At 48.5% G+C, this 27,511-nt stretch overlaps 8 protein-coding genes across 8 annotated transcripts; 4 read left to right on the top strand and 4 right to left on the bottom strand.

Moving 5' to 3' along the window:
• The first annotated feature begins 730 nt into the window (after positions 1 to 730).
• Positions 731 to 1,452, top strand: BO83DRAFT_206335 (uncharacterized protein). Its single transcript, XM_025526678.1, has one exon. It carries the CDS (start codon positions 888 to 890, stop codon positions 1,335 to 1,337), a length of 450 nt encoding a protein of 149 aa, XP_025391380.1. The 5' UTR covers positions 731 to 887; the 3' UTR covers positions 1,338 to 1,452.
• A 946-nt stretch (positions 1,453 to 2,398) lies between these two features.
• On the top strand, positions 2,399 to 3,633 carry BO83DRAFT_386305 (uncharacterized protein; the record flags this gene model as incomplete). The annotated part of the gene is made up of 5 exons (XM_025532661.1): positions 2,399 to 2,457; positions 2,506 to 2,700; positions 3,099 to 3,140; positions 3,194 to 3,212; positions 3,481 to 3,633. 5 exons carry the CDS (start codon positions 2,399 to 2,401, stop codon positions 3,631 to 3,633), a joined length of 468 nt encoding a protein of 155 aa, XP_025391379.1.
• Positions 3,634 to 5,573: 1,940 nt separating this feature from the next.
• On the bottom strand, positions 5,574 to 6,098 carry BO83DRAFT_376156 (uncharacterized protein). The gene has a single exon (XM_025530640.1). It carries the CDS (start codon positions 6,005 to 6,007, stop codon positions 5,651 to 5,653), a length of 357 nt encoding a protein of 118 aa, XP_025391378.1. The 5' UTR covers positions 6,008 to 6,098; the 3' UTR covers positions 5,574 to 5,650.
• Positions 6,099 to 11,289: 5,191 nt separating this feature from the next.
• Positions 11,290 to 14,050, bottom strand: BO83DRAFT_396623 (uncharacterized protein; the record flags this gene model as incomplete). The annotated part of the gene is made up of 5 exons (XM_025533147.1): positions 11,290 to 11,489; positions 11,521 to 11,576; positions 11,679 to 11,793; positions 12,055 to 12,192; positions 12,244 to 14,050. 5 exons carry the CDS (start codon positions 14,048 to 14,050, stop codon positions 11,290 to 11,292), a joined length of 2,316 nt encoding a protein of 771 aa, XP_025391377.1.
• A 1,092-nt stretch (positions 14,051 to 15,142) lies between these two features.
• On the top strand, positions 15,143 to 15,714 carry BO83DRAFT_396622 (uncharacterized protein; the record flags this gene model as incomplete). The annotated part of the gene is made up of 3 exons (XM_025533146.1): positions 15,143 to 15,191; positions 15,298 to 15,393; positions 15,482 to 15,714. The coding sequence occupies 3 exons, from the start codon at positions 15,143 to 15,145 to the stop codon at positions 15,712 to 15,714; spliced, it is 378 nt and encodes a 125-aa protein (XP_025391376.1).
• Positions 15,715 to 16,806: 1,092 nt separating this feature from the next.
• On the bottom strand, positions 16,807 to 17,687 carry BO83DRAFT_355724 (uncharacterized protein; the record flags this gene model as incomplete). Its single annotated transcript, XM_025529162.1, has 2 exons — positions 17,125 to 17,687; positions 16,807 to 16,923 (listed from the first exon to the last, which is right to left on the bottom strand). Exons 1-2 carry the CDS (start codon positions 17,338 to 17,340, stop codon positions 16,807 to 16,809), a joined length of 333 nt encoding a protein of 110 aa, XP_025391375.1. The 5' UTR covers positions 17,341 to 17,687.
• Positions 17,688 to 18,526: 839 nt separating this feature from the next.
• BO83DRAFT_435242 (DHHC family palmitoyltransferase) lies at positions 18,527 to 20,624 on the bottom strand. The gene is made up of 5 exons (XM_025535873.1): positions 20,195 to 20,624; positions 19,652 to 20,141; positions 19,473 to 19,596; positions 19,376 to 19,416; positions 18,527 to 19,319 (listed from the first exon to the last, which is right to left on the bottom strand). The coding sequence occupies exons 1-5, from the start codon at positions 20,301 to 20,303 to the stop codon at positions 18,761 to 18,763; spliced, it is 1,323 nt and encodes a 440-aa protein (XP_025391374.1). The 5' UTR covers positions 20,304 to 20,624; the 3' UTR covers positions 18,527 to 18,760.
• A 2,045-nt stretch (positions 20,625 to 22,669) lies between these two features.
• Positions 22,670 to 23,333, top strand: BO83DRAFT_205849 (uncharacterized protein). The gene has a single exon (XM_025526677.1). It carries the CDS (start codon positions 22,760 to 22,762, stop codon positions 23,201 to 23,203), a length of 444 nt encoding a protein of 147 aa, XP_025391373.1. The 5' UTR covers positions 22,670 to 22,759; the 3' UTR covers positions 23,204 to 23,333.
• Positions 23,334 to 27,511: the final 4,178 nt, after the last annotated feature.

Here is a 27,511-nt window from a genome sequence, read left to right as displayed (position 1 = left end):
CCCATTGGCATGTTGGGCTCCAATACCCACACAGGTGTTTTTAGGTTTGGAAGGAAAGGGCAGAAAATGGATGGTCTGGATTAATGAAGATTGGCGCCGGGAGGATTAGGCACAGTACAGTAGCCGTTGTTAGTTTGATGGGTAGGTAGTCGGATTGAACGGTACCGTCCAAACATCTTGTTATAGATGCGAAGTATAATCCTCGTCTTTGGGAAATAACTGGATATCATGGGTTTGGAAGAACCACTTGGTCGAGTCCACCATCGGAGTGGGATCTCTCAGAGATTCAATCCAGGTACCACCGGGTAAGAGCTTGATTCCCACCCACACGAGTCGCTGCCTAGGATATGGCCGGCCAGCCCCCGGTCATGCTTAAAGGGTCATAGTTTAGAGCTCACAATGGTGATCGTTATTGATAATGAGCTACTGAAATGGCACCCTGGATTGACAAACCATAATCTCCATGTCCTGAACAGCCCAGCCCAACTCCACTTAGTAGACATGGCCTGTGACGCTGGCTCGATGGATCGGCCCAGTCACCACAGCTCTAGCCATCTATTGATCCCGCGATAGTGCTGATGATCGTGTCATGGAGGACGTTATTTTCATCGTTACCGTTGTCTGCGTTTGCTGATATGGGTCAAATTGTTCCAGACTGTTTGTTTGATATTCCTTCTTATGGAATAATTCCAGTTCAGTCAACATCGCGGCCAATTTTCTGTTTTCATTTTCCTTTTTCCTATTTTATAATCCTAATCTGTCAATTTCATTCGCCATTTGTTTCCTCTCTGAGGATTTTAGCCCCATCTGTCTGCCTGTTTTTCTTCGTTCGCGGGACATCCAGTCAATAATACGAAATACGCGACTCGATCTGGTTACACTCCGGTATGAGAACGACCGATCTGACTTGCTGCGGTCAGCCTTGTTCCCACATCTCAAAGGCGCCACTCAACGAATGGCACCCCTCCCGAGTTCCCCATCAATCAAGATCAATTTCTACTCCTACCACCACACATACACACACACAAAGACCAGTGGCATTTGAGGTATTCCGTACGCCCCATCAGATTCAGGTTTGCTTCATTTCTTTTTTGACTTTTTTGTTTTTCCTGTTTCAATTTTGCTTTTCTTTCTCTCTTCGGGATGACGAAAGTTTGGCAGTTTGCGAGTTGATGCTGTCAGTAACCGTCCAATCCTATCCATCCCTCCCCGGCCCGGTTCGAATAAACTTGAGACAGCCTAACGGTGTCCGGTCGATTAATTTATTACTCACCCTTCCCATGCGGATGATGATGATGATGATTCTGCTGCTGATGATGCTGCTGAAAGGAAAGTAATGACGGTGTAACCCCAGCTCTTGGGCTGGAAAGCGGCCGATCAATCATCATTGGCACTCTGGTGGGCTCCTGATCCTGCCGCTTCCCGGCGACTAGCTTCCTGCATCATGCTTCCCAAGACACCTTCATACGTTGAGAAGTGATGAACCTACTCTTACCCTTGGGCGATCGAAATCATCCTTGAAGCCAACTGCAGTGTCCATGGCCAGGAGGAGCCGGTACGCCCCGGATGGGCCGACGGGGCCGTGGCCACAACACCACTTTATTTATCGTAGGGAAGGGTCATGATTTGATTCTCGTTGACGGGGCGCGGCCCAAATTTTCTTTCTCTCTTCCTCTCCATATTCAGCCGGGGACGCTCATTCAGTCAGCCTGCCAGAATTCACGGGACAGCTCCACTGAGGCTTCCGTGCAATCAGACGGCAGCTCCACCGTTAGTGGGACTTGGCGATTGGGTGGTATGGGAGGTGAAATCAAAGAAAGTGGTGCTTCGACGATTCTAGCCTCCCGGAGAGCAACTAAAGCAAACTGGCCAGATAAGTCAAGTTACTTTCTTTTCCCCCAGCCACACTGTTACAGCGCGATTCTTCTGGCCGATGCCCGCCAGAGAATGGGGGTTCCGCTGTTCTTTTCCTGTTCGAGAAAAGCATAAGAATGTCCTCGTGCACCCACTCCCATGTGAAGTTTGAATCGGACGGCACAGAAGGGCCTCCCGTTATGGTTGTCTCGGAATATATGTTTAAAAGGGGGACCGGCCGATGCTGTGTCCGCAGCAGCAGCACCACCACCACCACCACCAACAATGGGAAGGTTTAACACTTCCTCGACGTGCAGGAGCTAAAGTAAGCATGCCGTGTACTTTACTGCAGCCAGACTGCAACTGTTGGGACGCCTTTTGTCCGATGGCTACAATGGTGAACTACCACCTCTGTGCGGCGTAGTAGATGAATGGGATTAGCTAGCTGTCAAGCACGGAGTACGTGGAGAACCAACAAAGGAGGGGTCGGATCCGGACCTGGTGTAGCTTGTGGGGAGCTCCAGACTCAGCTTTGGTCTCCAACATGCTGCTGCTGCTGTTGTTGCTCCGTCTTCTCCTCATCCTCCGTCCACTCAATCCACCGTTAGCCCGTTCGGTTCGGGCCATAACATATCATTGACGCCATCGCAGGAATACTAAGATTACTGAGTGGGTAGCTGGTATCGTCTCCTTCCCTCAGAGAACCGAAAAGGGACACAGGAGACTTACCAGACGGGGCTTAGTGGAAAAGGTCGTCGTAATCCAAGCCCTCCCTCTTTCGGACAAGTTCGCAAACGCTGAGTTGCTGCGCCGCCCAGTCGCAAATCTCACCCTCCAGGAGGCCATGTGTGTGGCATGCTCACCACCTTAGCTGCCTTTAGCGTCGGGTTGGTGGAGTCCTTGGGCTGAACGCAAGCAACGGTGTCAGACCTCCTCCTTCCCTGTCATTGGCATTTCTCGTTGTGATCGATGCAGGGTGCTAAAGTCCGCGTTCGCACTATGTGGTAGTTCCGTGACCCCCCCCCCCCCCCCCCCCCGGTCGCTCTCCTGGTCTCTGCCTTCTCGCTCTTCATTTCGTGCTTCTTTCCTGTCTCACTTGACTACTATTTCGGCTTGCCTTTTCTGATTCTAGTCTTCATTTCCAACCATATCCCCTCTTTCTGCTACTCTCCTGATGACAGGAGTTGTTTCTTCTGATTGGTCTCTTTCCTCGGTCCCGGAAAATACTACTATACCTTGCTAAGTAATCGCTCTGGAAAGGACAGTTCCAGAACTACCACGAGTGGGTGAGTAATACGGATACTGCGACGTTAGACCCATCTGAACAACCATTGTCGAGACTCGAGACTTTGGACCAAGTAAGTAGCACCGAGCTTGCGATGGAACCTAAGCAGGTACAAAAGAGGGGAAGGAGCGGAGCGAAGCTTTGGCGAACGATTGGGGCCCGGAGCCGGGCGATGTGACGACCGGAGGGTTACGAATCCAATCCAGCATTGGCGGGTGATGGTGCTCCGCGTACCTGATGCTGAACCATATTGGATACGTTGGATGGCGATGAGTGAGACTCTCTTTGTAGGACTTTACTCATCGCGTCTCAGCCATTGTCTGATCTACAAATGGTGGTAGGCTCTGCAGTCACCAGACCTCGCGACCGCCACAATCATCGCCTACTACTTACCGTCACCGAGTGGTCCAACAAGCGGCTTCCCTGAATGGGTCCTAACGGGAGGCCGTGCTCGGGAGAATTCAGGCGTGTCGATTAGAGGGTGGGAACTTTGAATAGATTAGGTACGGTAGCCCCAGCGCGCGGGACTAACTGGATGGTTAGTCGGAGGAAAGGCAGGTCCTCGAAGTTTGTTTGGTAGGTGTAGGTTAGATAAAGTGGGTATGGAGCCATCGATGCGAGATGAGTGTGAGGTTGAGTTCGAGCTGCGACACCTTCCGACAGGTCGAGATAACTACTCACTACTCCATACTTACTAGTTGAAGGTTTACCTGTTCGAAGGACCGACGACTGGTTCGATCTGGGCGGTGAAACCTCGTATTTCTCCTCGGAAGAAGATCGCACGAACGAACCCAAGTACTTCCATGAAACAAGAATCTAGAATCAATGCCTCTCTCGGGAGCACGGCAACATCGGGGAACCCGTCGGGCCCAGTTGCTTTATGTCTCTCATCCACATACTTTGTCGTAGTCTACTCATAGTGCTGTGGACTAGCAGATGGAACAGAAGGTTTCCAGCTGAAACCGATAACGAACCAAGGAAAGGCAGGTTGGGTGCCAGGGAACAAAAGCGGAGCCACACTGAGATCGCAAAACAGGAACTAAAAAGGGAGCCCACTTTCAGCCCGAATCACGGGGGGCTCCGTTTCCGACTCCGACAGGGAATCAGAACCCCTGGGTGGATCACTTAATTTCTCCCTTTGATATCATCGGATCGACTGGGGGGGGGGGGGGGGGAAGTGAGGTGTTTATTATTATGGAACCAAGCAGCAAGAACCGACACAGCAAGTTGTTCACACTTTACAGGTTGAATTGAACCACGGTCTGGTTCTACGGAGTAAAGTCCGTACGCAGTAGTGGTTGGTACCCGTCGAGCTGAGCTCGCTTGAGACGGAGGTCAACTCCGGCGCTTGCGCTACCGCAAGTACTTACTGCCTACCAATGGCAGTGGTTGTCGAGGAACACGACACGACAGCCTACGAATTTTGTTTTGTTCCCCAGTATTAAGTAGGCAGGTTATGCGAAGGTTGTCTGGCTGCCTCTAACTCTCCTCTTGTACTACCGTGTGTTTCTCGAACCTCCCATTCTGAAAAGTTAGCGCGCAATCACTGCGCCACATTAATCTTCTCCATCATTCTCACCTTCAGAAAGCAAAACAATAAGAAAAAAGACGCATCCAGCTGCGGTGGGACCCGTTCTGGCTCGTTTTCCCTTCCCACTTAATTATTATCATGGCTAGCATGCTTCAGGTGGTGATCGGCAACTGGGGGCCGTATGCACATCAGGTTGGCCGCTGCTCTTAACGACCGTACTAAGAACAATCCTTGTCCGACAGATCAACTATCTACGGATAGTGAGCTTGTCAAAGTAGCCTTCTACAAGGATACCTGGATGGATCAGCTCCCTAGCATGCATAAGTGTCTGTGCCGTCAAGACACCCTCTCCGCCTTATGTACGGAGCACGGATGGAAAATCTCAAGTGCAGCAGTTGATGATGAGTGTGCGGGTTACAAGGTAAGTAGTATGCTTACCTTTTTTGCCTTTGATCTTGATCTTGTCTATTACATGAACCCTTATGTAATGGCGATGTCATGTCTCCATCATCCCCCGATGGCTAAAGTAATATCAGCCAATATTATAACCATCGAAACATCGCAACGGAGATCTTTGAACCGGTAAATAATTGCACGACGGGCCAGCAATCACCATGTTTGCCCCGCAGTCCGACTCCACCCGTTATAGCCTACCAGCTCCCACCCTCAATTTATTGAAAGCCGAGTCGTCGAAAAGCAAAAAAGGCAGAAAAAGTAATTATAACATCATCCTGCAACGTCCAGAACAACGCTGGTCTAGCTTGATGCAGAATCCTTTTAGGCGAACGAACGAACTTACGATGGTCGAGTCGCCGTTGGGGGACTACCATTACTAAGTTTGGTGTGTCGAGTAATTATATCATGTGTGAGTGGGTCTGCCGCTCTAATACGTAGGGCATCACCTCTTTTTATTTTATTATTATTGTTTTTTTTTTAGCACTAAACCTCCCTTGTATCTAGTCCGATAGTCCGTGAGGTATCTAGACTAGGAAGTGGATGAAGGTGTGTGGGATGTATCGATTCGAGCGACCTAGACTTTTTGATGGCCGTACCTGAGCAGTGAGCAATGCCCATCCACTCCACCACCACCACCAAGCTCGTAGTTGATACACCACGACATGCATACACCATCTACCAACAGAGAATCTACTAAGATAGTAGTGCGAGACCTCTCTCCATGTCAGGCAGTTACCCCATGGAGAGAGAGAAAAAGAAAGAGACTGGATGAACAAATAATCCCGATCAACAACCGGCTGGACCCATCTTGGCAGGAGATGCAAGGCAGCGCCAGCAAAAAACCAAATTGAAGAAGAACAAAGAAAAGTCACCCAATACATTTCGCGCCCACGTATTTTCATTTTCTTCGCTCCATGGTTACCCTGATTTGAAATCAGATGGGAGTTATGAACCATGGTTCGATGTTTTGACCCCTTTCTTCATAGGTAGATAATATAGTAACATTTCCTTTTCCTTTGAACTTCGGGAAGCTTAAATGTCCGATATTCGACCGTGGACTTACATCCGATGTCATGTAGCTAGGTAAGTAACTGTATGTATGTGTGTATGTATGCGTGTTGTCCTGTCACTGACTATACTTACTACTGCACAGCGCTGGGTTTTACACCGAGTTATACATCTGTATGTACTGCATAGTTATTTATTGCCCTGTATCTGGGGAAGATACTTCGGCCGGAGCTCTGTCTCATTTGTTTCAACTACCACCATTAGATAGAAAATCACTTTGTTCAGTCCAAATAATCAGACTTTGCTCCTAACCTCCTACAAGTAGCTACCTCAAGCAATCCCCCTAATTAATTAAACAATCCCACATCAGACACCCGATTCGAAAACCATCAAACATAACCATCGTAACGTAACACCAATACCCAAACCAGCACATACATACATACGATCAAATCAAACAATTAAACAACAGCCATCATCATACTTAACTCCCACGAATGTCACCCTACATGCCGATCCCTACTCAAATCTGCCCTCCCACCCCTTATGTAATTCCCTCCCTTTCCTCCAATCCAGACCCCCCGATAATTACAACCTTGTCCAACCACGCATGACAGGATACTGAGATGACAGGAGGGGGGTTATATTCTCCGCACCGGGCAAGCAAGCAAGCGGACGGATGGATGGATGGATGGAATGACGGGTTCGGGTTTTGAGGTCTACGGAGATGGGTAGGTAGATAGGTAGGTAGGTAGCTAAGAGCCGCCCGTAGATTGCTTGCTTGCTTGCTTGTTCGGTTACGGAGGTGTAGCTTGTGTCTCTTTTCATATAGGTATATAGTAAGAATGCTTCTCTAAACTGCTTAGTTTTACACTGTTAATAATGTAGTACTCCGTATGAATTCTTGTTTCAACTTTGACAAATAATTCCCAAGGATGACAAATGTTTGCTTCCCTCCCATCACCACAATAAACTAAACCCAGAACCAGAGTTGAAATCTAGGCTTCCAGATTACTTCACCACCCCAATGGATATGTCCCGTCGGGCGGATATTCAGCAAAGCAAGCAAGCAAGAAGGCAAGCAACAATCTCCGCGTTGTATTGGACATACGTAAGTGGTTCAAGGAGGATTCAGCCTATCTACGAAGGTGCTATTCACCTTAAGTTGTAGACAAGTCCTTCTTTGAATCTTAATTGGTATAGAGAGAAGGTCCTCTATCTTTTTGCCTATTTCGACCTAGTATAACTACTAAATCTCCCACACACACTCCCTCCCTCCCATGGGGAATGGAAACAATGTAACGAACAAATAATACAATACCATACATAAATACAACATAGCTGTCAGATTTTAGTCCGGTAAAATAAGTAAGTAAAGAACAGAAACAGAAACATGTGTTCTGAGCCCTAAGGGCTGGCCGCCGGCGCAGCAGCCAGCCAGTGGCCCAACGATTCACGCCCTCTTCCTCCGGACTAAACTATTAGTAGTGGTGGTGGTGGTTGTTGTTGTCTGGTGTTCCGGCCCCACCATCCGACGCCGCCGAAGATGGAGAAACATTGAACAATTCATGGGAAAATGGGAGTCTGGATGTGTGTGTGTGTGTAGGGAACTAACTAACTAGTTAGTTTGTTACTCGCTAAGTAGTTGGTACTATTCAGCTAGTAGATAGATGAGAGAGATATTTTTAGCTAATGACTAATAGAAGGGGAAAAATAAAAAATAACTAAAAGCATACGGAGGTGAATAAGTAGTAGTGACCATCATGATCACAAACAGAAGGATGTCACGCCGGGTCCAGACGGGACTACTAACTGTTGATCGGAGGGGGAGATGGTGTTGGAGAGGGGAGGGGGAAATGAAATGAATGGGATTGATTCATCTCTCGAACTAACTAACACTAACTAATTGACTTATCCGTAGGCTATCACACACGCACACACGCGCCTACAATTTTTCCACACACACACAATACCACTCACTCACCCCTCCTCTCCAGCCTGACAGCCTGCATGACTAGGTACATAGGGCATGTAGGTCTTAATTAAATTGATGTGCTGTGATTCATTGCCGTTGGTTTATTTTTCTTTTGCTTTTTTATTTTTTTCGTGCGCAACGATAGGTATGTAACCTAGACTTGCGTACTAGACTAAGTGGACTTAAACCTATCTAGTAGTTAGTTACTTTGGATAGTTGGTGGTGAGTCTAGCTATGTTCTACTCCGTAAGCTTGTAGGGAGGGGGTGCGAAGTGTAAGCTTCTTTGTCTAATTTCCCTCTCTTGCCTCTGTCTCTGTCTCCCCTTCGCCCTTCCCTTTCCCTTTTTTATCTTTTATTTTTTTTCTTTCCCACGCACCGACGGCAGCTAATAACGGGTGATTGTCGGCCATCCTGGTGATGTGGATTTTCCCGAGCCTTTTTTCGTTTCTTACTTTTATGTTTCGTTGCTCATCATTATCCCGCAGGTAGTGGAAATTGCATTTTTCGCTTCTGAAATTGGAGGCACGTACGTACATAGACGCCTTGTTAGATCCTCTATCTCAGATGAAACTTATATATATTACGGGCTAGCTAGCGACTTAGCTAGTTGTATCAGTAGTCAGAGGATACTACATCTAGACCAGATATTATTTACTTGACCACAAAGTAGTTCGTAGTTATAGTACTTACTGACTCCCAAATACATACATACATACAGCAATGTGTACTCCGTACCTGACATGGCACACGGCATAGCATGGCATGGCATATCCGAGCACACGAAACAAAGCAAATCAGCCTTTTTTTACCCTTACTTTCCCTTATCCTTTTCTCAAAAAACTCAATCTGGCGCAGCGGAAACCTTAACTCGGGTGACTCGGGACGACATGCGCTTTTTTTTTCTTCTGTTGTTGCTGCCAAATGAAACAATGAAGCAGAAGCGTTGGGAACGGTTCTTCTTGCTTGCTTACTTTAGTTTTCCCGGTGCAGGACCGGGTTGTTACTTACTGTAGATATTGATTTGTTACCAAGGTATATACTGTGATGGTGAAGTTAGTCCGGTGTCTGTAGTTATATGGGGTCCTCTAATTCGAGATAGTAAGACTTGTCTTACTGATTAATGGTGGCAGAAGCAGCCCTACGTACCCCATTACACATCACATGCTGAATCTAGATAGATCATGTATATGTGTGGTAGTATAGTATAGTATAGTATAGAAACAGAAATCGTAATAGTAGAACCAGTCTATTATCGTACCCATGCATATAGGATAGAGCCTTACGGTGGAGGTCAACTAAGTAAACCATGTAATCACCCCATCCCAATATAACCCACCAACCTATGAAATTATGTCCTGAGCCAACATGTCTCTCCCTCATATATTAGCCAAATCCAACGAGATGCTTTGTTATTAAACCATTCACTATAGAGTGAGGCATATTATCACCCATATACTACTCTACCCCCTCATCACCCCACAAGGCAGACAAAGAGCCCATTTACCTACCTTCCTATTTGTCTCTAGGGGACTAATCGCATCACACTGGCAGTGGCAGATACTCCTATCTGTCTACATACACACTCACCTCTCCTCTTCTACCCATCCAAGCAAACAAACAAACCACCAACCCTTCCTCGTTTTCATCCTTTTTTTTTCTTTCTTTCCCTTACCCGTCCTCCCAAGCCGGCTGGAAAAGACACAAACTCAATCACTCAGACCTGTTACTTGATTTTATTGCCCTGTCCGGAATATTACCCTTCTCCGATCATGGGACATTCCCTCCTGAGAAAGAAATAGAACAAAAACTGGTTGAGACTGACAGGCTACTAAGCTGACCAGATCTGTTTGTTTGGTGTGGTTGGGGAAGAGAAGAGGTGAGGCGCCGCCCGCTTGCCTGCCTTTTTTTCTTGCTTGCCTGCTTGCTTGATTGATTGTTTGCTTGGTTGCCTTGGGAGGGCTTTGTTCGGCGAAAGGAATACTGAGGACGCCACTGAAGTCATATTATATGGTTAGTATTATCTATTATTGAGATACGTATACACTTGCTTTCTCTACTTATCTTTGTGGGATATTGAAATGGTGGGAGTGACTTTTGGCTGATTGAGTTTCTCCCGTCTGTCTGTCTGGGTTATGTATCTATCTATCCATCTGTGATGCGTGGATGGATGTGCATGCATTATTTGCATGAATGGTGTATGGACATATGATAGATAGGTTGACAGGTACTTAGGAAGATTGTTTACTATTATTCCTCCCCTCATTCGTCCTATTTTATCCGAGTCCTGCAATCCCTTTTCCCAATCAACGATCAGGTGGCAATGACATGACGATATACTCTACATTGACCATCCATAACTACTACTATACTATATTCCAAGAACTCAAAATCAAACCATACAAGCAGTCAGAAGCCGACGAAAGAAATATGCCATGACATCTACTTACATCAAACTGACAAGTATCCCATCATCCCTCCCGACCACAATATCCTTCTAGTGGACTAGAATTCTTTACTACAAAACTGTATCTTCCCAACACTAAATATCAGTCAACACTAAATATCAGCACACACGCTCAAAAGCCGGTTCCTCCTTAATCCTCCAAAAGTAAGTAAAATAGTGAAGTTTACTAATGACTATCAAGTTTCCAACCAACCCGAACTAAAAACCCACCCCCACACACGCAGATTCGTCATGCTTCATTTCCACATATTCCTATTTATTGGTTCTCAAGTTCACATGCGCATCGGAAACAAGCAGATAGACGTAAACGCAGAGCCAGAACGCCAGGACCAGAACCATTGGGAGAGAGTCGTGGTATTCCGGATTGAAGAGAGTTTAGTTTGCCTTCAACCCTTTCCATTTCTCTGTAGTGACCTATGTTTCTATCGACCTTTACAGTAATAATATGCTTTAGATACCCAGTGGGCGCAGGGAGAACACCTGCTGTAGTAACCAGAAAAGGTGGGTGAAAAAAGCGAGAAAGGAAAATGAAGAAAATGATTACACATACACACCTACTTACAACGACACATACACATAGCCATGCCATGCAGCAGACAGGACACGACACCCAACCAGTCAGGAGAAATCAAGGGCAATTTTTGCCACAACAAACAAATACACACAACAGAACAAACAGGGAGAGGGAGAGGGAGAAGGAGAAGAAAAAGGAGGGCTACTCTAGGCACCAAGAGAATGATACCCAATCCAGGCAGAGAGGGTCACACAAGACATGACACATTGACGAGGTGGGAGAAGTTTGTCTACTAGGCTGTGAGTAGTTTTCGTTTGGATCAACCACTGAGGAAGGAGGCTCAGGTAGGACGAAGTGTAACCAGGGCTTGGACGGAGTCAGAAGACCGTTTGGGGTGTCCTCTTCCTTTAACTAGATAGTAATATGCTCTGCTATTTTCTTCTCTTTCTCTGTTTTGGGAAGTCGCGCATTGCCACTGACATCTTGCGCTAGTGATGTGAGAAAGTTACCCTTTCTGCTTTCTTTTCTGTTTGTCTCCCTTTCCAAGGTGGATGAAGTGGCACACATACTACTTCCTATTTACTACTTACTCCGTATTGTGTACACCACATGCCGTAGAACCAGCTGAAATCCAAACGACTTCCAATTGTAATTGCTTGACTTGTTTGATTGCGCGTGCATCCAGGTCATTGCGTCTAATAGGCACTGCCATAAATCATACATTCCTGTTCCGTCAATCTCGAGCAACGCCGGTCCGCTGTTGTACACTCATTCTCTATTCCTCCCAACTCGTGATCTGGACCAGCATGTAATCACGTGAACAATAGAGGTATTGCAACTGAGGAAATGACCAGATAAACAAAAACAATATTGGAACAAAAAAATCTGCACAGACAGAACATGATCATACTGCTGCTTTAACGGGTTCAGCCGCGGTCTTGGACCCCGATTTCGTGTCAGGCGCACCCTCGATAGCAAGAGGAGTCGCAGCCTCGTCATCCTCGTCTTCATCATCACTCGAGGAACTATCCACTCTACGCCCGTGGCGACGGTCCTCCTCCCGACGCCGACGGCGCTCCTTCATGACCTCTTGCCGGCGAGCATCTACACACCTGTTTAGTACGCATTGTGATCCATGAAGCTCTGGGAACTTACCTCGAATTTCCTGCGTCTTGACCGCATACGCTTGGATTTCCTCCTTGGTCAAGACTCGCAACACGATCACATACTCCGCTCGCTCCTCATACCGCTCTCGGCCAAGCTCCAAGGCAGCAGGGTTCACAAGCCGTCGGTCAATCTTCGTCCACCGGGCCCCAGGAGGGATTCCCTTCTTGTGCGCATCTTTCAATGGAGCCACGCCTTCTCGTACGGGATTGGGCTCCTCCGGGAACTTCTCACGGGGACGCTTCAGGATTCCTTTGGGCGCAGGTGGATCCTGATCTTTCGACGTGGCCTGCTCAGTCTTCTGGAGCTCGTCTGGGCGGCTGACATCTGCTTCTTTGTGACGCGGCAAATCTTCGCTTCGGTGACGAGATTGAGACCGCCGGCGATGGACGCGATCGACTGTCAAATAATGAGACGGTCGCTCGCTGCCACTGGCTGACACATCCGAGCCATCAGGCTTCCTATGCGCCGATGGCTCGCGCCGGTATTTCTTCAGGTCTTCATCCGAGGTATGCTCATCAGACTCGCTTCCTGAGCGACGTCTAGAAGGTCTGCGCGATCGACTGTGATGCCTTCTATACTCCAGATCCCGAGCGCTCCGGTCCCGGGAGCGATGACGGTCGGGCCGGGGTGAGAGATCATAGTCAAAGTCGTCCGAGTAACCACTCGCGAGCACTGCGGTTCCAAGGCCGGTGCTCGACCCTGAAGCTGCGACAGCGCTCTTAGCAGAAGTTCGCCTTGAAGTACGATCGTCATAGGAGTGCCGGCTACTCGCATCGTCATCATGTCGCCGGTGTCGGCGATGGGGACCATGGTCGTACTCATCCCTATAAGAAGAGTAACCTTCATCGACATCTTGGTGCAAGGATACGGGGGCCCTCTGCCAGGACCGCCGCCGGGCACTCGACAGATCTACATCACTGTCAGCGGAGCCGTGCGTGGAACGCCGCACACGGCCGCCTTGGTCCAATTTGTCAAAGCCTCTCTGAGACGGAGGAGGCCCGACAGCTCTTGACTCCTTGCGAGGCAGCAAGTGAGGGTCATCAAGGCCAGTCAGACTAAGTGGTCTATTCTTTGGATAAGCTCCTCGCTCGTAGCGCAGCCTGGCAATTGAGTCTTTTTCCATCTGCTCCGATGCATTGGTATAAGAATAAGCATCATAGTCGTCGATATCCTCGCCTTTCCGGAGACCGCCAGTGGGGGGATACCGCAAACGAGGGCTATGCTCGTACACCGGATATCCACCATGAGGCACTCGTTGCCTTGCTCCCTCATGTGGGTCCAAGTGCCCAGTATCGCTGGCATAATCGATGTGGGAGAGATGATGCCGCCGGTGGTGTCGGGGCGAGGAGGCCGGTACAACGTAACGGTCATGGTCTCGACGCGGGCTAGGGGTTCGCTGGTGACCGGGGACAATGACGGGGGAGGCCCGGGACAAGGGCGATGCAGGTGTGTCATACCGGCCGGAGGAATAGCGAGGATCCACCGCAGACATGGTGCTGCTCCGTACTCGCGGTCGGATGGCGTACTCGGTCCTCAACTTGGTCGAATGGCCGGGGTCTCGGTATGTTGTGGAAGAGATGGGTTGTGCTTCCAGTCGGGGTTCTCGCACCAGGCGAGGTTCGTAGGAAGAAGCGTAGTTGACATCGGCATGGTAACCCGGGTATGGCGGACGGCCGGCAGAGTGGTAAGGATCGTAGGAAGCACTGAGCTGCACGGTGCCGGTGGAGGCCCGCATAGGATCGATCATACGCGATCCGCTGGGAGACATGGGTCGGTAACGCGCAGCGGGACCCATCCTGAACCCTTGCAGCTACTTCAGATTAACAATGGGCTGCGAAGCGCTATTTCCGACCGAGGAAATGTGGGGTTGGGACAGCGCAAGTCGTTCAACAGAAGCTCCGCAGGAGGTTCCAAGGCCGAACTCGCAGTGAGGGCGGAAAAGAAAAGTAAGAGAGGACTTGGATAAGAGAAGTGGATGAACAAACGGACTTTTTGAGAGGATAAAAAAGTCTGTGGGGGTGGGTTGGGTGTAAAGCCGCTCAGGCACCCGACGAGACGAGCAGTAGATGATAAAGAAGAATTATGCCAGAGGGGCAAAATGACCCCGTGATAGGCAAGGGGGAGGGGCAAAGATGCAGAAAAGAAAAAAGGAAAGAAAGAAAAATAAACGGAAGGGAGGAATTTGACAGCGATTGACAGGCCGATGCCCGAAAGGACAGACCAACCGGAGGAGGGAAATAGAGGGCGATATTTGAAGGGGATGGCGCTCACTGATTGATGGAACCAAACACTGGACAGTGGATTTCAGGAGAAGGGAGTAGAATGAAAGGATCAAAGAAAGTGCCGGAGATTCCACTCGGTGCGGGGAGGAAGAAGGAGAAGATAGATTGATGTGAAGATGAAGAGATGAAGATGAAGCGATCTTCAAGAATCTGAGGCGGAGAACGTGTGACGCAAGATGCGCGGAGGGGGGAGAAAAGGAAAAAGCACCACAATCCAATCCGAAGCACACGGATTCCAAGCAGTAGTATTGTTCCGAAACACGGACGAATGTCGATGGAAGGATAAATTTCTCCACTCGTAGCACTAGTACTTGTCCGGAGCAGTGGTCTCCAAAATTATTGTTGTCTGATATACAATACTGTCTGTTTGTAGTAGTGTTAGTCAAGGAAAGAAGTGTGGAAGAGAATAGGAAGGAAAGTAAGTAGATGCTAACTACTACTTCGTACTAGTCAGAACTGTGGAAATGGCAGTTGGCCAACCACGGATTCGCAATCGCTGGTTTTCGGGTGGGAGCCGCACCGGCTTATCTCAGCAGCCCGCCTTGATTGACTAATTGGACTAATTGGGGTTGGAGCATCTCTTCCCTCCCCATTTCATATCCATCATGTCCATCATGATCTCGCTTCTCTTTGTCTCCCGCTTGGTGACTGGGCGTCGATAGGTATCACGGGTTCTGACTTTCTTGCCCTTTTCGTCAACCCGTCAAGCATTGTCGGTGATCCCCAGCTGAGGATGATGGCAGTTACAGTATTGTGTTAGTCCCACTCTCTGCCTCCCCCTGCCTCCCCCCCCCTCTGCCATTTTCCGTCTGTGGTGTAAAGACACAGACCCTCTTCACGGATTACATTACTTACCGTGAGTACTAATATCCTTAGTCTGAAGACCATTTTATTAGTCCGGTCTCAACAGCCGATATTGTGTGACTTTTCCTGCTCCGTCTCAGGCGCTCCAGCACCGCTGCCCTCCACCCACCCGGGTGCCCGGGCAAATCATCCGTGGCCTCGTATCCACCTTCTTCAGTTACGCCTTGTCAAGCTAGGAGCGGATGATGTCATCCCGGACGAGTCTGAGGCATTCGGCACTCTTTCGGTGGCCCCAGTATGGAGCCTATTGCCAGCCCGAGTAAGATTAAGGGCTCTGAATGGCCATCCCGGTGGAGTCGGGCGGAATTTCTAGAAGAATGGCTCAACCATCACTGTCTGTCGATCCAACGGGCGCTGCTAGCCTTCCATGAAGTTATCGACGGAAGTCCGGCACACATCTGCCTTGCGAGAATGGCGTCTGCCAGTTCCGCCGCTGGGAGCCACGTAACGTCCCGGGCGGCTTCAACCTTGATCAGCCGCGGGAGTCGCATACACTGTGCCCTCCCGGGGTGGTTAGATCATTTTCGTCCTCTTTTCGAGCCATAACTAGCACCCCGTCTCCCGCTTCTTGCAAGCCAAGGGATGCAGATAACCTCGGGCATCAATCAGCCCCCTTGAAACAATGGGACGGGCGTGCTCTGGTCGGTTGAAGGTCCTTGCGGCGGTTGTTATCCACCCCAGTGCTACTTGACTTGCTTCACCGGACAAGCGAAGGGAGTGCGCGATTTGTTTCGGGCCCCTTCAGCACCCTGGCAATATCCTGCAATGGATGGGGAAGCAAATTCCTCTCCAGGCGCTCTCAAACACGCTGCCAGGGAACGAACTAAAACACCTTGGGTGTGGTGTGAAGGTCATAGTAACACATACCTCCTTAGGCAGTCTGTTGTCTTGAGTTTCTCATTGCGCTCGTCTTCGAGTTGGGAGTTGACGAGATTATAGTACTCTGACATCTACACCTTCGTAGGTCTACTCTCTCCTCGTAGCCAGCCACACGCTTCCTTCGTTCGACTCAAAATCTACTGTGGATACTTGCTCATGAACTCTTTCTCACTAGGCCCTCTGTTTCAGGTGTCATCATCTGGGAACGTCGGATCTGACGCACTCTGATTGGAGCAACCAGCCACGACTCAGCTAAGCCACCTAGTGTGCCCTGGAAACTTGTTGCCCGCATACCTGAACTCAATCCTTCGGGGCAGCATTGGGATAAGGCGTCTATTAGTCACGCACAGCCCTGAGCCCCATTTTCACGGGACAGACGTTGCTCAGCGCACCAGGGAACGGGCCATCTGCTTGCATCAATGGAGCAATGCCTATAGGGTTCTGCCTGTAGGTGCCTGGGCCGTTTCAACCCTTTGGGTCCCTGACCACGAGGTGACCCATTCGGAGCACGCGCATGCCATCTATCTTATCGGAAGAGCTTTACATTGCTGGCTTCGTCTTTGATGTATGCAGGCCGGGGCACCTCAATTGCAGGAACTGTCTGCCCAGGTATATCGCCCGCAGTGCCTGGACAACTCATCGACTGTGAAGGTTACATGAATTCGCGCATCTGTTGTTGCAATTGATTCTACATATAAGCATCGTAATCGACGTCTCTGTTCAATTATTTCTTTCCATCTCATCGTCATCCGTCGCACAATCAATCTCAGACTATCAACAAGAACTCAAGTTACTCTCCTTTCACCTCGCTTTTCTTGGACCGTTATATACACCCTCCATAGACCCTCTCCACTCTCAATCGGTCCTCCGCTTGGCTAGTTGTCTTGCCCCAAGCTGGTCCTATCTCCATATCTCCCAAACCCAGTCTGAAGATCTCATTGCCGTTTCCCAGTCTTGCAACCATGACCAACCAAGTCCAGAACGCCAACACCACCATAGTCCACGCAGCCGTCAGACCCTCTATGGCCGGCTGGTGGGTATGCTGCAAGTGCGGCAACATGAACAACCCGTCGCTGAGCTCTGGCCGTTGCACCAGCTGCAACGACCACCCCCGTTGCTCTACCTGCACCCCTGCTTGAGATACATCGACGCCATCCTATGCCTATGTGTATCCTTAATCGCACACGAGTCACGACTCTCATGGAAATGTCAGCCTTTACGACCTGTACGATCATGAATACCCTCAGTTTCGATATTTCTTGCGCGTGATGATCCTCGACAATGTATGATAGATGGTTTGGGTTCGGTTGGGTTTTGCTTCTGGTTTTTGTTTTCCGGTTACCTGTACATTAGATAGATTCTGGATTTCTGTATATTAATTCTGCCATCTTACTACGTGTACTTTAGGAAGTTTAAGGTTTTGGTTCTGATGTTTACGCTTAATTATACTTTGTAGTGGGTGGTGTTTAGGCTTCCTCATTGCTGCCTGCCTGTCTGCCTGCCGACTCGAGACGGATTTAGGCAGCACATGTATAGATTCTTGCAGATCATTTTCACTAGTAGTAGCACATTCTGCGAAAAGAATCTACCAATGATGCGAATTAATTCGTAACGAAAAACTTAGTAGTTGTGGTAGTAGTACTGACATACTCTGGTCGAATTTCTCTAACGATTGCAACAGTGGTCGCTGCGGTAAAATACTACTAGTTATATATATAACTACCGAACTCGGAAGTTTCACCCTAACGAATCAGTACTACTACCAGTACCATACAACTTAGCTAACTTTAGATCAATCGTCTGATAATACAATCTTCATTTTCCTAAACAGTATTCAAAATCACTACATCTGCACGATTGATATATAGACCATTGTTCCAGAATTCACCTTGGAGGGTCGGTCCCCTCGCTGCGCAGTAACACATTGTATATATCCTACGAAGCTCACCAAGGTGGTCAATACTATCATAATAACCCAAAGAAATGGTGTCCATTCTACTACTGTCTAAAAGTGATCACAAGATGAAGTGCAGATAAAGTTCGGGTATAGCATATGATTTTCGGAACCTAAGGGAACTTGATCCCTGGTTACTACTATAGACGGGGAGGGGTTAAATCTACGCCACGGAAAATTGTGAGGCTATTGCCACGTGCGGGTGTATTCTCCGGGCTAATCGGAATATACCACTACTACATTCCTTTCCTATCCATTCTTTTTATTTATCCACGTACCGGTAATTGTTGTTGTGAGGTAGGATCTCAGTCTGTATTAGTTATGTATGGATAGAATAGAGCCCAAGCTATTTATGTATGCAAAGGGAGAATGTCACCAGTCGGGAAAGCCAAAAGGACTGGTGGTATCCAAGAAAATACAAAAATAAAAGGGCAATAAGAGAAACTGGTATGGGTGGTTGGGAAGGTCAATGCGGGCGCTAGTATATGATGGAACAAACGATGAAATCTATGGATTAACCAATTTGTCACTCTTGCGATTGTCTATGTGAACTTCGTCTTCGCTTGTGTTTTCTTTCGGTGTCATTCTGTGTAGTGGGTTGGGATTCGGATGGAGGATTTAGTCCGGCCTCCTTTTTCAGACGGGACACTACCGGTCCTAGTTCGTAGAAACTGTCCCCTGTAGTGCGGTCTGCACATGGGCTTTGCTTGAGAGGTAAGAACCAGTCGATGATGGAATACCCCAGGACCTGTTGGAGGTTTTTGAAGGGGCTTCCGAGGTCGAAAGGATTTTCGCCAGGTAAGGTTTGGAGAATGGCAAAGACGTGCTGCTTCTCTGGTGGCTGGTAATCTCTTGCTGCTTCAGGAGATAGAGGCACAGGTGGCAGTGGGTATGTTATGGTGCGGAATGTGGGTGCCCATCGTGACTCGGGGCCGAGCCTTGCCAGCATACGATCTGGCACGCGTATAGCCAGAGTCCAGACTGCAGACCAACGGTTCAGGTTCTCAATTGTGGACAGATTCCACATCGCGAGCTGTAAGGAGCTGATAGTCATTCCGAAGGAGAAAAGCCCGAAAAGGGAGCTCCTACTGATGGTTAGAAGGTGACCTAGTAAACATAAAAGCTAGGACAAAGTACTTACAGTCCAATACCAATGGCAAGATGAACGTTTGCGCCCCCAGTCTATGCGAAAGATAACGGTTAGTTGTATGATAGCGAAGTTGAAGGTCCGTTCTCACATCTTGGATGATCTCTGCCGTAAAGGTTGCGCATATTATCAGACTGAATCCGCAGAATATCAGAGTATAAAACACGAATTGTATGAAGAATTTGAACGATGTTTCGGAAACCACGCCTCCTACCCTGATCGAATGTCAATCACAAGCCGGTACAGTACTATTGAGAAAGAGGAACTCACCAAGGACAAAAGTGGTCCATCTTAAGCACACATCTGTCTACCTCTCGACAGTGATGTGCTCTATCTGGCTTGTAGCGACAACATGTTGAGCAATAAAGTGGTCTCCCATCCTCTTGGCAAACAAAAACATCTTTTGTATAAAAACTTTCCAACCCGGTAATATCCAAAGGAATTGCACCACCGTCAGCGTTGCCGTCTGCACCTCTTTCGATGTCTATATCCGTCTTATCTGGCTTCTCAGCAGTTCTTGTCCTTCGATGCTTTCTCTTCCTGCGTTGAGGGCGTTCCGACGGTTCCGTTTCTTGCTGTTCCTTCGTCGGCGGGGACGATCGGGGGAGGAAGCCGGGGTTGCGGGTGATATTATACAACAGCCGGAGATATGTTATTATGACGACAACGATGAGTATGTAGAAGATAACGAGAATGGCTATGCCAGCGCCAACTCGACTGCCTCGGGAATATTTAGGGAGAGGGCGGATCAGGTAGTCAACTGATTCGGACAATTAGCGGCGGATGTAGGCCATTGGCTCAGGGGGCACATACTGCATAACGGCTTGGTGACAATATAGCATGCATATACACATACGCACAATAGAAATGGCGGAATAGTCCTGGCAACCGCTAAATTAACGCGCCTATCTGGGCGCGCCATTTGAAACAGAACGTGGAAGGCTTACAAACGCCTCCGCATCGGAGAACAGTCAGCTAGCCAGTTACAGGGAAGTCAACCCACATATGTATCCATATTAACATAAAGTATATACAGATTCCACAGAGCGAGATAATGGCGAGACAAGCAAGCCCGTGTGAAGCGATATGCGACGATGGGGGACAGAGCTGAAGTTGGCAAGAGGTTGCATTGGCAGTGCTTCCAGGAACGTGACAGGCACCATGTGCAAACAGGGCAAACCTCCGTCATGATGTCATGTGCAAAATCACGTGTCGATAAGGGGTGGGCTATCTACGTTCGCGATGTCCCCATACCATCCAGTGTGATGCCTACGAGAGAATGTGGGACAGTCTTCATCAACATAATTCCATTCAGAAGGCAGCCATGTTTAGCAGCTAGATTGACTCATAGCCGGCCCGTCCTGTGCTGCTTTGAGGTATTTTCAAGTCACTGACAATTTTTCTACCTGAAGTTAAACCTTAAACCTGCTAATGTTCGTCAATACGTGCCGAACCTGCTTGATCGGGACGGTCTTGTCCGCTGACATCGATGTAGATATCGACACGTGTATGGATTGACCTGCGGGACGGTTTCCAATTTGTTTCAGTGCGTGTAATATCATGCAATGCGGTGCGCCATTGCCCTGAAGGCCTCCAGACTTTGCCAGGATGGTCCGATGCACAGTGAGATCACGAATTAGTTTGACATCTACAGCTGAGGAGAGTGATGATCATCGGAGATAACGGTCCTGTTGAAACGTCAAAAGGGTACATGGCTGTGGCAGGATCGTTAGTCGGATATGTCATGGAGAGCTAGAACTGGCCATGACAAGTTTCCCCGCAGTTGCTGCACCATTGCTGTGCCGTTATTACGGACAATGCCGTAGGTGGTGCACCATGTAGAGCTGAACTCAGGATAAGGCCCCCATTAGTTCGTAGCGAGATTCAGCTCTGAACAGACGTGGACACGTTAGTACATTAGTGCCGGTTGCTAGTGATGGATGATGTTCGTTGTTCGTTAGTGGTTTGGAGATGGAGCCGAAGGGAGTCAGCGTCGGCCGTCTTGGCTGCACATGACATGGAGCCTCATGCGGGAGATCGGAGAAGCCGAAAATAGGCACGGGGGAGCACTAAGTCGGAGAAAACGAGGGCGCTACAGGAAAGAAAAACAGCGGAAGGAAGAAAGTCAAAGGTCAAGCAGAAAGAGCAAAGTGCAAAAGAGAACAAGAGTACAAAAGATGACAAACCGGAACATGAGGTTTGTAATGCACCCAGTCATCGTTCAAAGTGAGCAAGACGTCATTTTGGCAAGGCATGTGCCCAGGTGATCGATGGGCTTGGATGGCTTAGGCAGAACTAGTATGGGTGCCTGCTTACTTGGAGCAGCAGGAGTCGCGAACGCTTGACCGACGGAAGCATCACGAATAGGCTTATCGGTGCCCCATTAACTAGGGGAAATGAACGGTCAACATCGGAGTCACAGTCAAGGTCTCGAACTGTGGCATCTGGAATTTCGAGGCACAGGGCACGATGTTGCCTGAATTGTATTTGCGCGCGCTGTTAACTAAAGTGGAGCCCCCTTCAAGGCCGCAACCAGGCAACATACTGTAGTCTAGCGTAGAATGGAAGTGCCCAGGTCCCGCAGTGCCAGTGTCATACTCCGCGAGTCCAGAAGCAATGAAGGGGGAGGGGAGAGAAAAGGGAAAGAGGGAAATAAGCAAGCAACAAAAAAAAATACCAATATTCTTTGGGGAATAATAATCCAATTTCCTACGAAATGAGGAATTAAGCCATAGAGAGAGCAGGAAAAGGGCATGGGCGGAGTGGGCGCGCTCCCGGGCAAAAAGCGAGAGCCTCCAAGCCTCGCGGATTCCGCCTTTCGCGAAGGTATCCGGTGGACCCTAGAATGTTTTGAGTCAACATTCGGACAGCATATCTTACGATGTCTGTTAGTGAGACAAGTCCAATATGATTCAACCCAGTCTGGGACTGCTGATTGCTCAGGTACTCGAGCAGTTCGGGGTCCCAAAAAGAAAATGGGGTTGCCAAGCCACTTTGGTTGATCGACCCTAACCTGAACGGCCCCGATGTTGATCAGGCATAGCACCTGCTTGATGACTGAGATGAAGGCCAGGAGGGCGCCTTTTCGTGAGATCAGCCACAACCATGGCGAGGGCGCCTTGGGGCCTGGCTCTGAATCATCGCTAGTGACAATGTCTCGTCTCTGTGCTTCTCTCTTACCTCTCTTGAGGTTTTAAATAACCTCCAAACCCCAGCCTTCGATATGGATTCACTCACTCTCATCTACTACTACAAACACATTCACATAAACAGCTTCGGATTCAATTCATTGTCTCTGCCTTCTAGCTTGCTTCTTCATCGCTTTCCAAGATACCTTCTACACTTTTTATAGCTACCCCTCGAACATCATCTACCATCATGTCTGGAGTCTGGTACTGCTGCGATTGCTCCTCTGGACCTCACCGGCTAGGCCTTGACGACATCTGCCTTCAGTGCGATCAACCACGCTGCTCGAACTGCCACATTGATACTCAAGACACTGTTTCGCACCACTGTCACGAGTTGTCGCCATACGCACACGCTCCACCTCCCCAAAACTGTGAACTGTCGGGGAACCTTGTCGCAAAGATGCCGTCCATGTTGGGATGTAACAAGTCCATCCTCCGTGCTTCCTTACACCACAGCCATGCAAAGCAACATGGCATGCCTGGGATCAATAGCCAGGACTCCCGGGGTACGGTCAACCATGGCAGCCTATACTTCTGCTGCCAGTGTGGGGATGGACCAAAGCTGTGGGACAACCAGCCGAGATGTGTGATCTGCCAACATAACATCTGCGTAGACTGCAAGCCGGCGAAATAAAGCATGAGAATGGTGACATGAATTGGTAAACACCAACACAAAGATTGATTGGGTTGGAGCGTACGACTAATACTTGATTTTCACAGATGTCAACGCATTGTTTGATCTACGACCACCTAATCCATCGATTGCGGGTACTTTATCTGAGCGTTATCGTTATGAGCGGCATGAACATGGAACAGACATGACCAGGAGTCTTGGTTTTCTTTTCTTTCCTTTTTCTTTACTCTATTTGCTTTCTGCTATTGATCTTCTTTCTTTTATTTGGTGATTTCCTTTTGCATGAGCGATTGCATAATCTTGGTTGAATTCTCAAGTGTCGAGTTTAATTCTGTTTTTGGTTTCGGGTTTTTTATTACATGGATGACTGTACTAAAGATACGACTTAGAGTTGGGGCGGCTGCACGCCTGAGCGAGCCGGACTCGCTCGGTGGCAGCCGCGAAGAAAGCCTTGGAGTTTTGTGGGTCGTGGGGGACATTTTTCTGGATGGATAGACTATGGGTGCTCTTTTTTACTTCCCGCGCGATCAATTTCCACTATTGTTCTATGGTTTCTATTATGCGATCTCTTGTTTCAGCCCCCTGTTAGACTAGATTTCGGTTTTGAGTGCATCAATGTATAAGCAATGTTTACTACTCCTTTGGAACCATGTTGACGAAGATTCTCTCGTAATCATCACTCGGCATCGATGCAGTAAAAGCAAATAAAGAATGGAGTAAAGTAGAAAAGGAACAACAAACCTACGGGGGCCGATCGTGAATGACGGCATAAGCGACAAAAACTCCGTCCGCAGACTGATCAAATCTCGTACTCGAGATTAAAGTGGTCGTCTTCTCGAATATCCCAAGTGTACGGCGTCTCGGGATGCAATAATAGCCACACTATAGCGGGCCAAAGAATGAAAAATAGTAAAAAAAAAAAAAAAAAAAAAGGGGAACACGGACTGTCAACTACACGTGTTGATGGACGAACCCCGTATTGCGCCGCATTCGCACCACCACAAAACACCCATATCCACCCTCCCACAGCCATACATACTACGGCTGGCCCATTTCCCTCCGAGCCGCAAAAGTCTTGGTTGTCCATGGGCTGGCACTGACTGGCTGGGGAATTACGGAGGATCATTGAACCGTGTCAGCCAATGCCATGCAGATCATGCAGCCACACCTGGCGTCGACGCTGGAATCCACCGCCCTTTCACTGGGAATCTGTATGCACTGAACCCTATGATGGCGGTGGAACTGGCGGTCGGTAGACTTTTGGTACGTACCTGCCAGAATTCTGGGTGTCTCCGTTCTCGAAATTCGGGCCGCTCAGCTTCGGTGGATGACGCTTTGACTGCGCCAATTGGCGTGTGGGAGATACGGGTGCCAGGGACACTTTGCTGATTCTCTCCAGAAAGGGCAGTGCAGGTGCCGCTTCTCTCCCCTAGTAGAGCTCGTCATGGTGTCCGTGTGTTCGTTCCGTCGCGCGGTCACCCTGCTTTGCTACCGCCGGACAGGAAAGTGACTCCGATCCTTTTTCAGCTCGACACCTGCTCGGCAGGATTCGAAATGTCATGATAGTGCCTTGACACCTGCCGACCACTGCCAACTAATTCCTGTACCTCAAGTCAGAATGGCTTGCTTATTGGTGGTCTCCCGATCAGTGAGTCCCCGCCGTTCAGCTCCCTGGCAGCTGTTGAAACTGGGGCCACCCATTCATAGCCGTTGATCCTGGACTTTGCCAGCCAACGATACGACCGCGATGGGTGAAACGGCCGCCAGAGCCCGGCCCCCCGTAATGCCAGCGGCCACATGGCATGATGAGACATGGTAGGGATTACGCTTAACGTTCCTTTCTCTTCTCTCGACGATGACTAGGATCACGTTTGAACACTGACCTGCTTTTGTTTGTTCGTTTTTGCTTTTCCTCGAGGGTTATTTTTAATGTTGTCTCAAATGTCTTTGTTCTCTGTCTCTCTTGCTCCGCCGTTCTGTACAACCTCAAATGTCCCATTTCGGTAATCTAACACGCTTTCCACGCACATGTTCTGCGACCGAGCGTCGGAAACTCGAGATCTATTCTTAACCCTAGAAGCAAGCAAAAGCATAGCATGGCAGTCATGCTTCTAAATTCTCCGTATCACCCCCCCTCCCAATCGAACCTAAAATCACACTCCACATAGTGTAAAAATCCTCACATCCTTCTCAAGGCTGAATAATCCTTCCGTCTTCGTTTCCCCGACTCGAGAAAGTATATAAAAATAAATCATCATCATCATCATCACCATCCTCTCTACCCGCCCGGCCAAGCCCACGCTACCCCGCCAAGCAACCACATATCCTGACCACCACGTTCCATGGCTTGCAACAAGGCACTCCCGTCAGCACTACCCAGAATCCATGATCCACCGGTAGTGAAAGCAGCATCCAATCCCTGGACCATGATCATGGCCCATGCAAGTATCCGACTGGCGGCTAGACTGCGTCGCGAGTGATACTTAGTATAGTAATCATCATGCTAGCTGCCAGGCCCATTTTCGAACAGTAATTCGATTGCTTCCATCCACTACTGGCCAGACTACTAGTAGTAGTTCCATGGCACAGCCTTACGGAATGTGGCACCCTCTCCACTCCCAACTCAACTCTTCCGACTTTCTTAGTACAGTAGTAGCTTGGGGGCCTCTTTCTTTCTCCCCACTTTGCGCGCTTTCATCCTTCGCGGCATGTCTCAGCTGGCATTTCCTACATGCTCACACTGCCGGTGTGTATCTCACTTAGTGGATGGTAAAGAAATATTTACTGACAGATGGGTAGGTAGGTACTGGTACTTGCATCCTCACTTGCATTATTGATTACATACAGCCTTACACCCTACATGTCGCACTGTCTCCTGTGAGATTGTGACTGTACCTTACCTGCATCTCCAAGGTACTGCTGCGTCACTTGGGACTAAGCTTAGCACTGACTGTGCCGTACCTACATCTACATGAACAATCGTTGTTTCGTAGTTAGACAAATACTACGTAACTACACACACCCTGCAGGATAAGCATCATCATCACCACCACCACCACCACTAACTACCCTGGCTGCTTACCTTCTATATTCATCAACAACAACCATCTCTCTCCATTCCCATCCCCTCTCGCTTTCGCAGCATTACCCCGATACAGATGGTGATTCTCGCGGTCCCTTCCTAGTGCAGTAACCCGATCGCAACAGACTTGTTTCCACGATGGTCTCACCAATCATCATTCCCGGCATGCATCACATACATACAACATAACTAATCCTCCCCGCCTGCAAAGTACCTACCCGACACCAACATATCACTTACTATCAATAGAAACCCCATCTGCAAATCCCCCTCCCCCTCACCAACTATGCATAATCCCAAAACACAATCGCTGAAACCCAGCCCACTTGCTTGCATATCTATTACACAACACTACATCGACTATCACTTACCAGGCTATGCCTATTTAGTAACTACGTAGTATCTTATGTGCATAGAATCTCCTTGGGACCGACACAATAATTAATCATCAGTAGGTAACTGCAGTAGGTAAGCAAGCAAGCAAGCAACGACGGAACCCCGTCCCCGTCCCCCGTGTCCGCCTCCTTGTCCGCGCCCGCGCCCGCACCCGTCCCCGATTGTTCCCGATACACCTTTTCCAATTCTCCGTCCCCGAACGAACGTCAACTTCAGCTTCAGCTCTGCCTGAGTCAGAAAAACCCCAGTGACCAATTATGACTACTAATTCGACTAGTCAAAGTCACAAGACCACATATGACTCCCATACCTTGCATGAAACTTTGAACTTGAACAATGTCCCCCAACCAACCATACACATTGAAGATTAAGCCACACACACACACATACAAACTAGTACTAGTTTGAAGTAGTACTAGTAGTAACCAACATATATTTCCAGTCAGTTCAGGTGACTGCCAGACTCCTGACTGAGTCAACCTTGCATACATAACTAACTAGTTACATAGTTTACTACATACATACATCACTACTATGTAAGTACCAATTAGATAATATCCAACTATTACCAGTACCGGTTAGTTAGCATCTATATCCATGGGGAACAGAAACAAGGATAAGTCAGCACTGCCACCTCAACATCAGTAACTTTCATTAACTAGTTTAACTAACTTAGGTTTGGGCGCGGTTTTGACTCATCCTTCACCTAGTTGATCATATGATCGGTTAATATTTTTTCTGAACTTAATTCTAATATTGATGAATTTTGATGAAAAATATTGTGATGAACGGTAGTTAGGTAGGCTGAGTATGTGTTTGGAAGACAGGGG

The sequence above is a fragment of the Aspergillus eucalypticola genome, assembly GCF_003184535.1.
Source record: "Aspergillus eucalypticola CBS 122712 chromosome Unknown BO83scaffold_5, whole genome shotgun sequence".
Classification (NCBI taxonomy): Eukaryota; Fungi; Ascomycota; class Eurotiomycetes; order Eurotiales; family Aspergillaceae; genus Aspergillus; species Aspergillus eucalypticola.
This window is presented reverse-complemented; position numbering and strand designations above follow the sequence as displayed.